Here is a 13,056-nt window from a genome sequence, read left to right on the forward strand (position 1 = left end):
TTTTAAAAATACAAATATCTTTCTCTGTGTAAAAAAGTGAATGTTAATTGAAATATGGAATTTTATATAGCTTGCTAAACATGAGCCACATGCTTAAACAGTGCCTAAAGTTTACAAATCAAATCCCTAGTGTTAACTATCACAAAAGCTTGGAATCCAAGTGCAATCCTAAAGGAAATAAGAATAGCACCTGCCTCTATTGCAATAATAATAGTAAGAAGAACGGCAAATTCCTTTTGACATCTTAAGAATGACATTACTTCAATAATCAAGAACTAAATTCTTTTTATTAATCATGACCTTAATTTAAACTTCAGATTTATAAAGGTGAATATTTATAACTTGATACCTAATGTATAAATTCTTTCTTGTTTAAAAGTACTTACTCAAAATGGTATTTATAGTTCTGAATGCACAGATCTATCATATGCCTCTGTATTCAAGAGTGATTCAGTCCCAAATGTTTTCATATAGTTATGAAAATGAGAAACTGCTAAATTAACCTGGGTTGGCATGTTGCAGGCTTCTTTCTATCAAGTTATAAACTAAATCTACACTTTCCAAGTATATATCAAATCATACACAACCTCCAGTTCTAGAAGCCGTTTTTAAGTCTCCTGGTTTAGTTATGCTCGCAGGCAGCAGGAAAGCTTATCGGTAGAGGGTGGAATTTTCAAGTGCTACCTCTCCTATAATATGAGATATTTTCAGTGGCTGAGTAGAAAGCCCGTTTGGATTTCTGTTTTTTGCTTTTGCTTGTCATGGAGGAGAGGGAAATGAGAGAGCTTGGAGGGCTCACTATAAGCACCTCCCACTCTTAGCTTTACTCAGATGGATTACTGATAACAGTAACCCTCTGATCACCACTGTATGTTGGGAAAAATTAAAATTTTGCCTATATGTAAGCCTGTCTACCAGGATTCTGGTTGATTCCACTTTGATGTCTCAGTATAACAGCGAGCCTGAATTGAGTTTGGTTAAAAGAAGTCCCTGGTTATTACTTTCTGGATTACTAACTAAAATCCTTTTAAAATCAATAGACAGCTCATTGCTAGGAGTCATTTAGTCTTTTAATTTGATTTAAATATTAGTAAATTCTGAAAATTATTTGATGGTTCTATTCAGTAGCACCAGGTACTTGTGGTCCTCCTCAAAGAAATCACGTGCATGCATGAATCAAATCGGACAGTGCTCAGAAATAATAGTTTAAAATGGAGTTTTTTCAAATTTATTTCATATATGCATATGCTTGTTTTTTGCAGCAGTTAGTTGTATTTTCAAATTAAGGCCACCCTCATTTTCACCCATGTTCTTATCTTTAAAATCCACACTGTAAAGTAGTATGCAGATATAACACATTTCTTTTTTCTCCATGGATTTAAAAAAATACAGTGATAATATTCTTTTTGAACTTGTCTTTTTTCTCCAGATGCCCTGTGTGCTTGTTCTTAAGTGTGTGAGTGTCAGTGTGTGTATGTTTGGGAAAAATTCATTTCCTTCAATTCCGTTTCACCCTTTAATATCAAATAAAAAATGAAGTGTGGAGAGGATAGTCTTACAGGATTAAACATACTCCTTCTAACTACTTAATCCAGTGGTTTGGGATTCAGATCTCTATAACCAAGATGGAAGTCACTGGAAGACTTTAAAATCTTTTTAACCACTGCAGCCAGAGTCATGTATGGAAATAAGCCCATTGCATGAATTCTTTATATGCATAATCTCAAAATTTAATTGCCCAAATAAATTTTAAAAAACAAACTTTTAAAAATTTTGCCATTAAGGAAAATCTCTTTTCCATACTTACTTATGACTCCTCATTTCAACTAAAAACCTTCTAATATGTTGAAAAAAAAATACTCCTAAGAAAGTCATAAACACTGAAATCAGAGATGTAATTCTTGTTAAATATTAGTTTCTCTTTCTGAGGGATTAACCCCTAATCCTTTTGACTTTTGACTTTTGACACTAACATCATGACTTTTAGATGCCTTCAAGGATTCAGATTCTTGGGACTCAGGTGTATGTATTTTCTTCGTTGTCTCTTTCAACTTCTTTTCCTTTGCGAGCAGTCTGTAGTTGATAGCATTGCCAATGAGCAGCCACACACTGGCTAGGACTACAATAGCTCCACAGGCCACATACATGTATTTATATTGTCCAGTTTCATCCACCAATTTACCTAAGAGACAAAAGAATGTCTTTTAAGACAGCATAATAAACAAGCCATAAAATGTTAACATTTGCAAATGAATTCTTCTCCACACTGCATACCTATTTCTTATTTAAGTTAATACTAAATGAGAGTTTAATAAAGAAAAAAATATTCTAGATTATGACTTCTACATATGCATAGTAAAGGCATTTACAGGCACATTCTGCATTATATTACTAGTATATTAAGTTTATTGAAAATTACTACCCTCAATAAAAGTGTACAACCAAGATAAGCTAGGTATATATGTGTTTGTGTATATATTCATAGGTACATAAATGTGTGAGATACATTTTTAAACCTACATGTGTAGAAATACATATACGTATTTACAAATGTAAGCATATATATGAATAGATTTATAGCATACGTATTGAGATTGCTTCAACCTTTCCACATTTACTATCTTTTCAATAAAGAGGAAAAATTACATTCTTTAGGACAAATTCAGAGGCTTTTTATAAGGTTCCTAGTGGGGGTAATATTTACTAAATGCTTTCTCTATGCCTAGCACTAGGCTAAACGCTTTATTTGTAATTTCGCATTTAATCCTTACAAGATCACTGTGCAGTAATTTGACCATATCGTTACGCAGCCAGTGAGTGAGTGGCAGGATCTGGGCTCTAACCAGTGTGTCTGCATCTTGTATTCTTAAGTACTCTGTAAAATGGCTTCACCAAACCTCTTGGTTAAGTGTCATGTCACTTTTTAGGCTAATCACAGTTTTTCACTTTGTCTGAATCTAAATTATTAAGGCCAAACTAATCAGGAAGAAAGTTTTTGTTCCATTTGATTATTGAGAACATTGAAAAACTAGCCTGGTGCCATATAATTGCAAAGCTTACTGACTTTTAAACATGCTTCAGTTTATACTGTTTATACTTAGTTTTGCCTCTTGCTTACGCAGGCATCTAATTCTTAACAATAATTAATACTGGCAAAATTTACTATACACAAATCCATATTTATCATATGCATATTCCAGGTGATTCTGAAATAGATTTATTTGTTTAGTCAGAATTTCCATCATTGTGGCTTCCCAGGTGAATTCTGTCAAACATTTAGAGAAGAGCTAACACCCATCCTCCTCAAACTCTTCCAAAAAATTGCAGAGGAAGGAACACTCCCAAACTCATTCTATGAGGCCACCATCACCCTGATACCAAAACCAGACAAAGGATACTACAAAAAAAGAAAATTACAGACCACTATCACTGATGAATATAGATGCAAATATCCTCAACAAAATACTATCAAACAGAATCCAACAGCACATTAAAAGGTTCATACACCGTGATCCAGTGGGATTTATCCCAGGGATGCAAGGATTCTTCAATATACGCAGAACAATCAATGTGATACACCATATTAACAAATTGAAGAATAAAAACCATATGATCATCTCAAGAGATGCAGAAAAAGCTTTTGACAAAATTCAACATCCATTTATGATAAAAACTCTCCAGAAAGTGGGCATCCAGGGAACCTACCTCAACATTATAAAGGCCATATTATGACAAACCCACAGCAGACATCATTCTCTATGGTGAAAAACTGAAAGCATTTCCTCTAAGATCAGGAACAAGACAAGGATGTCCCCTCTCACCACTACTATTCAACATAGTTTTGGAAGTCCTAGCCACGGCAATCAGAGAAGAAAAAGAAATAAAAGGAATACAAATTGGAAAAGAAGAAGTAAAACTGTCACTGTTTGCAGATGACATGATACTATACATAGAGAATCCTAAAGATGCTACCAGAAAACTACTAGAGCTAATCAATGAATTTGGTAAAGTAGCAGGATACAAAATTAATGCACAGAAATCTCTTGCGTTCCTATACACTAATGATGAAAAATCTGAAAGAGAAATTAAGGAAACACTCCCATTTACCACTGCAACAAAAAAGAATAAAATACCTAGGAATAAACCTACCTAGGGAGACAAAAGACCTGTATGCAGAACACTATAAGACACTGATGAAAGAAATTAAAGATGATACCAACAGATGGAGAGATATTACCATGATCTTGGATTGGAAAAATCAATATTGTGAAAATGACTGTACTACCCAAAGCAATCTACAGATTCAATGCAATCTCTATCAAATTACCAATGGCAGTTTTTAGGGAAGTAGAACAAAAAATCTTAAAATTTATATGGAGACACAAAAGACCCTGAATAGCCAAAGCAGTCTTGAGGGAAAAAAACGGAGCTGGAGGAATCAGACTCCCTGACTTCAGACTATACTACAAAGCCACAGTAATCAAGACAACATGGTACTGGCACAAAAACAGAAACAGAGATCAATGGAACAAGATAGAAAGCCCAGAGATAAGCCCATGCACCTATGGTCAACTAATCTATGACAAAGGAGGCAAGGATATACAATGGAGAAAAGACAGTCTCTTCAATAAGTGGTGCTGGGAAAACTGGACAGCTACATTTAAAAGAATGAAATTAGAACACTCCCTAACACCATACACAAAAATAAACTCAAAATGGATTAGAGACCTAAATGTAAGACTGGACACTATAAAACTCTTAGAGGGAAACATAGGAAGAACACCCTTTGACATAAATCACAGCAAGATCTTTTTTAATCCACCTCCTAGAGTAATGGAAATAAAAACAAAAATAAACAAATGGGACCTAATGAAACTTCAAAGCTTTTGCACAGCAAAGGAAACCATAAACAAGACGAAAAGACATCTCTCAGAATGGGAGAAAATATTCGCAAACGAATCAATGGACGAAGGATTAATCTCCAAAATACATAAACAGCTCATTCAGCTCAATATTAAAAAAACAAACAACGCAGTCCAAAAATGGGCAGAAGACCTAAATAGACATTTCTCCAAAGAAGACATACAGTTGGCCAAGAAGCACATGAAAAGCTGCTCAACATCACTAATTATTAGAGAAATGCAAATCAAAACTACAATGAGGTATCACTTCGTACCAGTTAGAATGGGCATCATCAGAAAATCTACAAACAACAAATGCTGGAGCAGGTGTGGAGAAAAGGGAACCCTCTTCCACTCTTGGTGGGAATGTAAATTGATACAGCCACTATGGAGAACAGTATGGAGGGTCCTTAAAAAACTAAAAATAGAATTACCATATGACGGAACCCTCTTCCACTCTTGGTGGGAATGTAAATTGATACAGCCACTATGGAGAACAGTATGGAGAGTCCTTAAAACACTAAAAATAGAATTACCATATGATCCAGCAATCTCACTACTGGGCATATAGCCAGAGAAAACCATAATTCAAAAAGACACATGCACCCCAATGTTCACTGCAGCACTATTTACAATAGCCAGGTCATGGAAGCAACCTAAATGCCCATCGACAGATGAATGGATAAAGAGGATGTGGTACATATATACAATGGAATATTACTCAGCCATAAAAAGGAACGAAATTGGGTCATTTGTTGAGATGTGGATGGATCTAGAGACTGTCATACAGAGTGAAGTAAGTCAGATAGAGAAAAACAAATATCATATATTAATGCATGTATGTGGATCCTAGAAAAATGGTACAGATGAACCGGTTTGCAGGGCAGAAGTTGAGACACAGATGTAGAGAACAAACGTATGGACACCAAGTAGGAAAAGCCGCAGGGGGGTGGGGATGGTGGTGTGATGAATTGGGCAATTGGGATTGACATGTATACACTAATGTGTATAAAATTGATGACTAATAAGAACCTGTTGTATAAAAAAATAAATAAAGTAAAATTAAAAAAAAAGAAATTTCCATGACTCTGACAAGAATCTAGTTAGTGGCTTGTTATTAAATTTAGCTACTTGTGAAATTATTTACTTCAACAAAGTTCTCTGCTTTAATTAGGTAAATGTTAGAATGGACTTATTTGAGTTAATTTGAGTAAGTAGGTAAATGTTAGAATGGACTTATTTGAGTTAATTTGAGTAAGTACGATATATACATAAAAAATAAAACAAAAATTGTGTAATTTAATTTTCCATTCTAACTTTAGTCAAATATTCCTATTCATACAATGATTATTACATATCTAAATACAAAAATGTCAGGTCTTTTGCCCCATGAGAATTATATCATCACTTTGTATTGCCAAATCAACATACTTTCTAAATGTTTTGGGAATTTTTTGCATCATCAAGAAAGCAGATATGATTTCCAGAACTAAAGTTTCAGCTCTTTTTGAATGTAACAGTGGAAGTTCGAGTTGAAAAAAATAAAAATAAAAATCGTGCTCTCCCTGCCTTTCACTGTTGTACTAACAAGACTAGTAGCAGCAGCAGCAACTGTATAAGAAGTAACTGCAACAACAGCCATTCATTTGAAAGTATTTATTGAGTGCCTACTATATGCCAGATGCCATGCTAGCAGTGAGTGAATGCTATAGAGGAAAACACAGTCTAAAAGTCAAGGAGTATCAGGGATAACAGAAGGCAGAAACAGGATAAAAATATGGCTACTCTGTTATGGCTGTAGCCTGAGAGCTTCAACAATGAGCCCCAAATCAATTACTGCCACTGATCCCACTGGTGCAATAGTTTGGCAATATTAACAAAATAAGCCCTCAAGGATACTGAAATTGATGTAAATATTATTAAAATAGGTCTCAGCCCAGGTAGAAATGGCCAAATCAGATTCATTCATTTCCATAGCACCCATCCACTGTGCCTATGGACCTGACTTGATATTTTTTCACCCCACCATGGCTGGGGAAATAAATTTTTCTCTGTTGATACTAAGAATTTTATTGGTAATGAATAGGCTTCTAAAACCCATTTGGTAAAACTAATTCTGTATGAAAAGATAGGCATATATTGGCCAAAATGAATAAGACCTACTGGCTTCATTCACTTTGAAAATTGTTTTGGTGCCCTGGCATATCTATAATGAGAGATATACTGTCCAAAGCATCTGTACTAGATAGATACCAGAGGACAGTCCTGGCGGACAGAAAAAGTCAACAACTATACCACTCATTCCTGACCAAATGAAAAAGCAAAGGGTAAATGTCAATGGTGCCTTAGGATTAACAATTTAGGCATGAATTTTCCCACTTTCAAAATGATTCCTTGATGTCATGTAGGAAGACTTTAAACACTGATTTTAAATACACACAAAAAATTTATGTTTAGCCCAGCAATTATTGTGACCATTAGGGGGCAGGCCAAGAGGTCTAAGTAAATACCTACATTTAGCATTAACTAAAGCAATGCTATACAGTGATTACTGAAAAAGACTGGACAACAAAAAGTATTTAATATTTATAACATTGAAGTCTAAGACTAAACAAAGTCTTAACTTCAAAAATGAACTTATACATATGTCTTTACTCAGTATCCTTACTAGATAATTTAGCATAGAGATTTTTTATAGGCATCGCTGACAGTATTTTAGATCTTAAAATCTAAAGGTAATTGTTATAAATATGGAATATAAGTATCTGATCAAGAAAATGACTTTGAATGAACTTCCCTTCATTCTTGCATTCCTATTCATATATTCCAATTAGTGATATTATAAAAGTATTCCTTCCTTAAGCATGTAACAAATTCCATATTAATATAACCAATAAGAAAACAGATCTTGACCTTTTGTCCTTTTGAGAGCATTACTTCAAATTTTTGACTCATTTTAATAAAAAAGGAGAAATCTGTTTATCAATGATAAAATAAAGTGGAATTTTATTTTTATGATACATTTTTTAAAAACACAAAACAAGTTGATATAGGTAAAAACCTGAAAATTATGCTAATTATCAGTCTAATTTAAATTCTTAAGTTCATAACTCCAGGCTCTGAATGAAATTTTTGTCTAAAATAGACTAATTAGGAAATTTTAAAACACATAGTAAAGGCTAAAATTAACACACCACAGTCTTTTAGGCAATTAGTATCTATTATTACAAACCACATTTTACACTACAAAGAAAGTCTTGGCTAATGGATATTAATTTTTATGCTTTTTTGCTTTCCTTGATGGGAAATATTCTTACCAGCAAGAGGAGGACCAAGAAGGACGGGGCAACACTCCACAACTGTGACGAGACCCACAGCACTGGAAAATCTTTGAGCGCCAACAAGGTCCATGAGACTTTCAAAGAGGATACTGCTAACACTCCCAAATCCAAGGCCAAAAAATACAGCATACACCACCAGGCTTGTGTAGTCCTCAGCCAGCGGGCATAAGAGATGACACACTCCATTGAACAAAACCGCAAAACTGAAAAAGTACTGGATTCGGGGTCGGATTAATTTGGAGTTTGCAATGAATCCTACAGTGGGTCTGGCAAACATATCAACAAAAGCCATAACAGACAGCAAGAAAGCTGCAGAATATTCATCAATTCCTTTGTCTTTAGCATATGGAGCCAAGAATATAATGGGGGCAAAGAACCCCAGAAACATAATGACATTTCCAGATAAGTATATCAGAAACCCCCTATGCTTAAAAAGGGAGAAATCGAAATACTTATCAATTTTTGCCCATATTGATTTCTCCCTATGTCTTTTCTTCATGCCTGAATCGGTCACTCTTACACCAACCTTATTTTTAGACTTGTTAGTAGTTAGTTTGGGTCCAACAGGTCTCATAAGGGACCCAGCTACACAGGAGTTCAACAGTAAGGCTCCCAAAATCAAGAAGCTTCCTTTCCAGCCATAAGTATTAAAGAGGTACTGATTGAAAGGAGCCAGTGTACTTAGGAAAACGGGACTTCCTGCCATCGCGAGGCCACTCGCCATAGGCCGTTTCTTATAGAAGTACTTGCCAAGGATTGTTAAGGCGGGTTGCAGGTTGAAGGCTAGACCTAAACCTAAAAAAAAAACAAAACAAAAGGAGGAAAAACACAAACACATTATGCCACTCACAAAAGAAATTACTCTTAAAAATGTACATTCAAGTGAAAATGGCAGAACTAAAAATGCAACAGCACGTAGTAATTTTTAATAATTATGTATTACCAATAGGATGGCATGTAAACAAAAAGGTTCTCATAACTGGACATCTGAGAGGCATGACAGGTTCATATTCCTTTCTTTTTAAAACACAAAAATAAAACCAAGAACTTCTACTTCTGTTGCAATAATCATAGAATAGGTTGAAACCGGGACAGAATTAATTCGTTCTTAGTTACAATCGCTTAATTCCACAAACAAAATAACCTCTCTCTATATTTATATACACATATAGAGAATAAATATCTTCCTTGTGGGCAAGAGTGCATTTAAAATGTGAATACTTTTTTTCAGAGTGGAATAGAGTGAACAGACTAAAGAAGTTGTCATTTATAAATAATCTTAGGCCTGCCAGAGATATTTCTTTCAAAGCTATTGCAAATAATATAAAAGAGTAATCAATTCATGCCATCGGTTTCATGCTCTTTATCCCTCACATTCCACATTTCATGACTACGGAGGTACATGCGTATTAACTAAAAAATAAGTAACTTTTGTTTTGCTTGAAACCTATTCTCATTTCAGGGATTAAAGCTGATTGTTTATATGAGTCAAAAGTTTCTACTGTTTCTAGGGACACCTTGACAGTGTTGAGTATAGCCTTTGAGAAATGAATTACTTCTTATAGCTCGCCAAGGTACTATTCGGCAACAGAAACAAATGTTTGTTTAAAAAGTAAATACAATTGATTTATACAAACTGTTGATACCTCTCTTTCCCCTTTAGCCTGGGCATTATTCTGCATTATTTTAGGATCTATAGAAGTAGGAATTCTTCTGCATTTGTAAATTTATTGCAAATTGGTTAAGTATTAAGATTCTGGAACACTGAGTTCTAAGTACAAATACTTACTGCACACCTCTAATACAAATTAATACAAATAGTTGTATGAAATATTTGTAATAGGGTTTCTAAAAACTAACAAGAAGGAACCGAGAACATGCTTTCGAGAGTGACAGGGCAGTATGCTCTCTGATTCTACCTCAGCCATACTTGTGAGGTATGCAGAATGAGTGTAATTAGATCCAACATTTAAATAATAAAACTATGGTCAGCAGCTTGTAAGTGGGAGAACCCAAATTAAAACCCAGGAATTGTGTTTCCAAGTTCAAATTTCTTTACCTTAAGCCATCCTCCCTGCCTGTACCCTCATTCTGTCACCGGGAATTTTGCTTTCAGATGTTAATGCCAGTTCTCCTTAGGAGATTGTGGTCATCTATTTCCTGTCTGGCATATGGTAAAAGGAACATGAGATTGGAAATCAAAAGATCTAAATCTGGGCTTCCCTGGTGGCGCAGTGGTTGAGAGTCCCCCTGCCGATGCAGGGGACGCGGGTTCATGTCCCGGTCCGGGAAGATCCCACATGCCGCGGAGCGGCTGGGCCCCTGAGCCATGGCCGCTGAGCCTGCGCGCTCCAGAGCCTGTGCTCCGCAATGGGAGGGGCCGCAGCAGTGAGAGGCCCGCGTACCGCAAAAAAAAAAAAAAAAAAAAAAACAAAAACTGCCTCGACTACTTACCTACGTGTACTACTGGGTAAATACTTAGTCTTCTTGAGTTCCAATTCCATCAATAACAAAAAAGCGTTTTGCTAAAATCGAGTAAGGTCTAGAACTTTAAGATGTTATATAATGATGTGATTATTATTATATGCTAATATTTATTTAAAAGTGACAAAATGCTGGGTACTCTCTGTAAAGTACCATATATTCATTTTTTACATTAATCATGACAACTCCCAAAGGAAAGAGGTATTATTTTCCCATTTTAAAGACAGAGAGGGCCTTCCCTGGTGGCGCAGTGGTTGAGAGTTCGCCTGCCGTTGCAGGGGACACGGGTTCATGCCCCGGTCCGGGAAGATCCCACATGCCGCGGAGCGGCTGGGCCCGTGAGCCATGGCTGCTGAGCCTGCGCGTCTGGAGCCTGTGCTCCGCAACGGGAGAGGCCACAACAATGAGTGCGAGGCCCGCGTACCGCAAAAAAAAAAAAAAAAAAAGAGAGAGAGACTGAGGCATAAGGGGGTTTATTTATCCATGATCACACAGCTCATGTGTGCTGAGTCAGGTTTAAAAGGTAGACCTGTCTGATTTCAGATACCAAGAAGTTTTGGCTGATAATGACTTAAGATAAATCCCTTATAGGTATATTTAATGGTTGACTAGAAGCACCAAAGCCTTTAAGACCCAAAGGAAGGGAACTGAAGTTAGAATAACATAAAATGTTATTGATATTTGTGACACAGTAACATCAAAACCATCTTTTCCCTAATACATCTACTTGTGGGCCCAGCCTGAATTCTACGGCCAAATGACATATGGCTGACCCTTGAACAATGTGGGGTTTAGGAGGGCCCACTCTCTGCATAGCTAAAAATCTATGTATCATTTATAGCCATCTCTCCTCCGGATTCAACCAAACATGGATCCATGGATTGTGTAGTACAGTGGACCTCTGCAGTTCAAACCCATGTTGTTTAAGGTCACCTGTATGTAGTATTTCTGCACAAAGGAAAGGGCATTCACTCCACCATGACAATTCTTAGATATAAGAAGATTCTCATTTAAAATGTCAAAGGAGGGACTTCCCTGGTGATCCAGTGGTTAAGAATCCACCTTCCAATGCAGGGGATGCGGGTTCGATCCCTGGTCGGGGAACTAAGATGCCACATGCCACAGGGCAACTAAGCCCACAGGCCACAACTACTGAGCCCGTGTGCTGTAGAGCCTGCATGACACAACTAGAGAGAAGCCCATGCACCGTAATGAAGAGCCCGTGCACCACAATGAAAGATCCTGCATGCCGCAACTAATGATCCGACATAGCCAAATAAATAAATAAATATTTTTTAAAATGTCAAAGGTGTTCTACCATATCAAAAAAGAAGAGAGTTGTCCATAGGTTGTAAAGAGAAAGATTTTAACATCACTATTACTGTAGGCTTTAATACATCTAATTTTTTAATCAAATAATACATTAATGCAAGGTTAGACTGATCTAAAGTCATAAAAAGAGAAATACATTTACCTTTTTATCTGTGGGCAAAAGGAAATGATTCAATTTCTTTATATGTTGAAGTCTAATTTTTCTTAAAATTCTGAGTGTAGATTTGTTTAATGCAATTTATTGCTGAGGCTAATAAAGATAGTATTTTCCAAATGTACATATTCAGGTCAGCTAGAGTCTACCGACATGCATGAGAAACAACTATAATCAAGTGACAGGATGTCATTTTAAAATATTTGTCTTTAGTGGCAAATGTGCCTTTCAGAGCTTTTAAACAGAATCCTTTAGTAAGAAAAAGAAGGGATATCCATGCAGAGCTCTACCACTAATCAAAATACAGGCAACAATAATTCTATTGTTAAAGCTAATCAGTGAATCCAGGAAATATCTTTTTGGCACCATTTTTAACCTAGTATGAGTGATAAGTCAGACACTAATAGTAATAAGTAATGAAAATTTTTTTTTTAATGAAGCTATTTATATGCCAGAAAGTCTGTGTCCACAGTACCATCTTCACTGGCTGATTATTAAATGTTGAAACAGTAAAAACAAACCAAAGAGGTTTTCTTTTTGATATTTATATCATAACACATAACATGGATAACTTGCTGTTTCCATTGCTTGAAATTTGATTGGCCAACCTATAGCCAGTATTTTGATGTACCAGATGACAATACGTTAAGATAGCATCTGGGGGTTTCCCTGGTGGCGCAGTGGTTTGAGAGTCCGCCTGCCAATGCAGGGGACACGGGCTCGTGCCCCGGTCCGGGAAGATCCCACATGCCGCGGAGCGGCTGGGCCCGTGAGCCATGGCCACTGAGCCTGCGCGTCCGGAGCCTGTGCCCCGCAACGGGAGAGGCCACAACAATGAGAGGCC

General features: G+C 36.2%; 1 protein-coding gene across 1 annotated transcript in view; it reads right to left on the minus strand.

The window, feature by feature from the left end:
• Positions 1 to 1,217: 1,217 nt before the first annotated feature.
• The window catches only part of SLC16A7 (solute carrier family 16 member 7), a 167,039-nt gene continuing 155,200 nt past the window's right edge, over positions 1,218 to 13,056 (minus strand). Inside the window, exons 5-6 of the mRNA XM_007467622.1 lie at positions 8,219 to 9,037; positions 1,218 to 2,182 (exon numbers count right to left, since the gene is read on the minus strand). Coding sequence (XP_007467684.1) covers positions 1,905 to 2,182; positions 8,219 to 9,037 — 1,097 coding nt within the window. The 3' untranslated portion in view covers positions 1,218 to 1,904. The remainder of the gene's footprint in view (positions 2,183 to 8,218; positions 9,038 to 13,056) is intronic.

This window comes from Lipotes vexillifer, unplaced genomic scaffold (assembly GCF_000442215.2).
Source record: "Lipotes vexillifer unplaced genomic scaffold, Lipotes_vexillifer_v1.1 scaffold387, whole genome shotgun sequence".
Classification (NCBI taxonomy): Eukaryota; Metazoa; Chordata; class Mammalia; order Artiodactyla; family Lipotidae; genus Lipotes; species Lipotes vexillifer.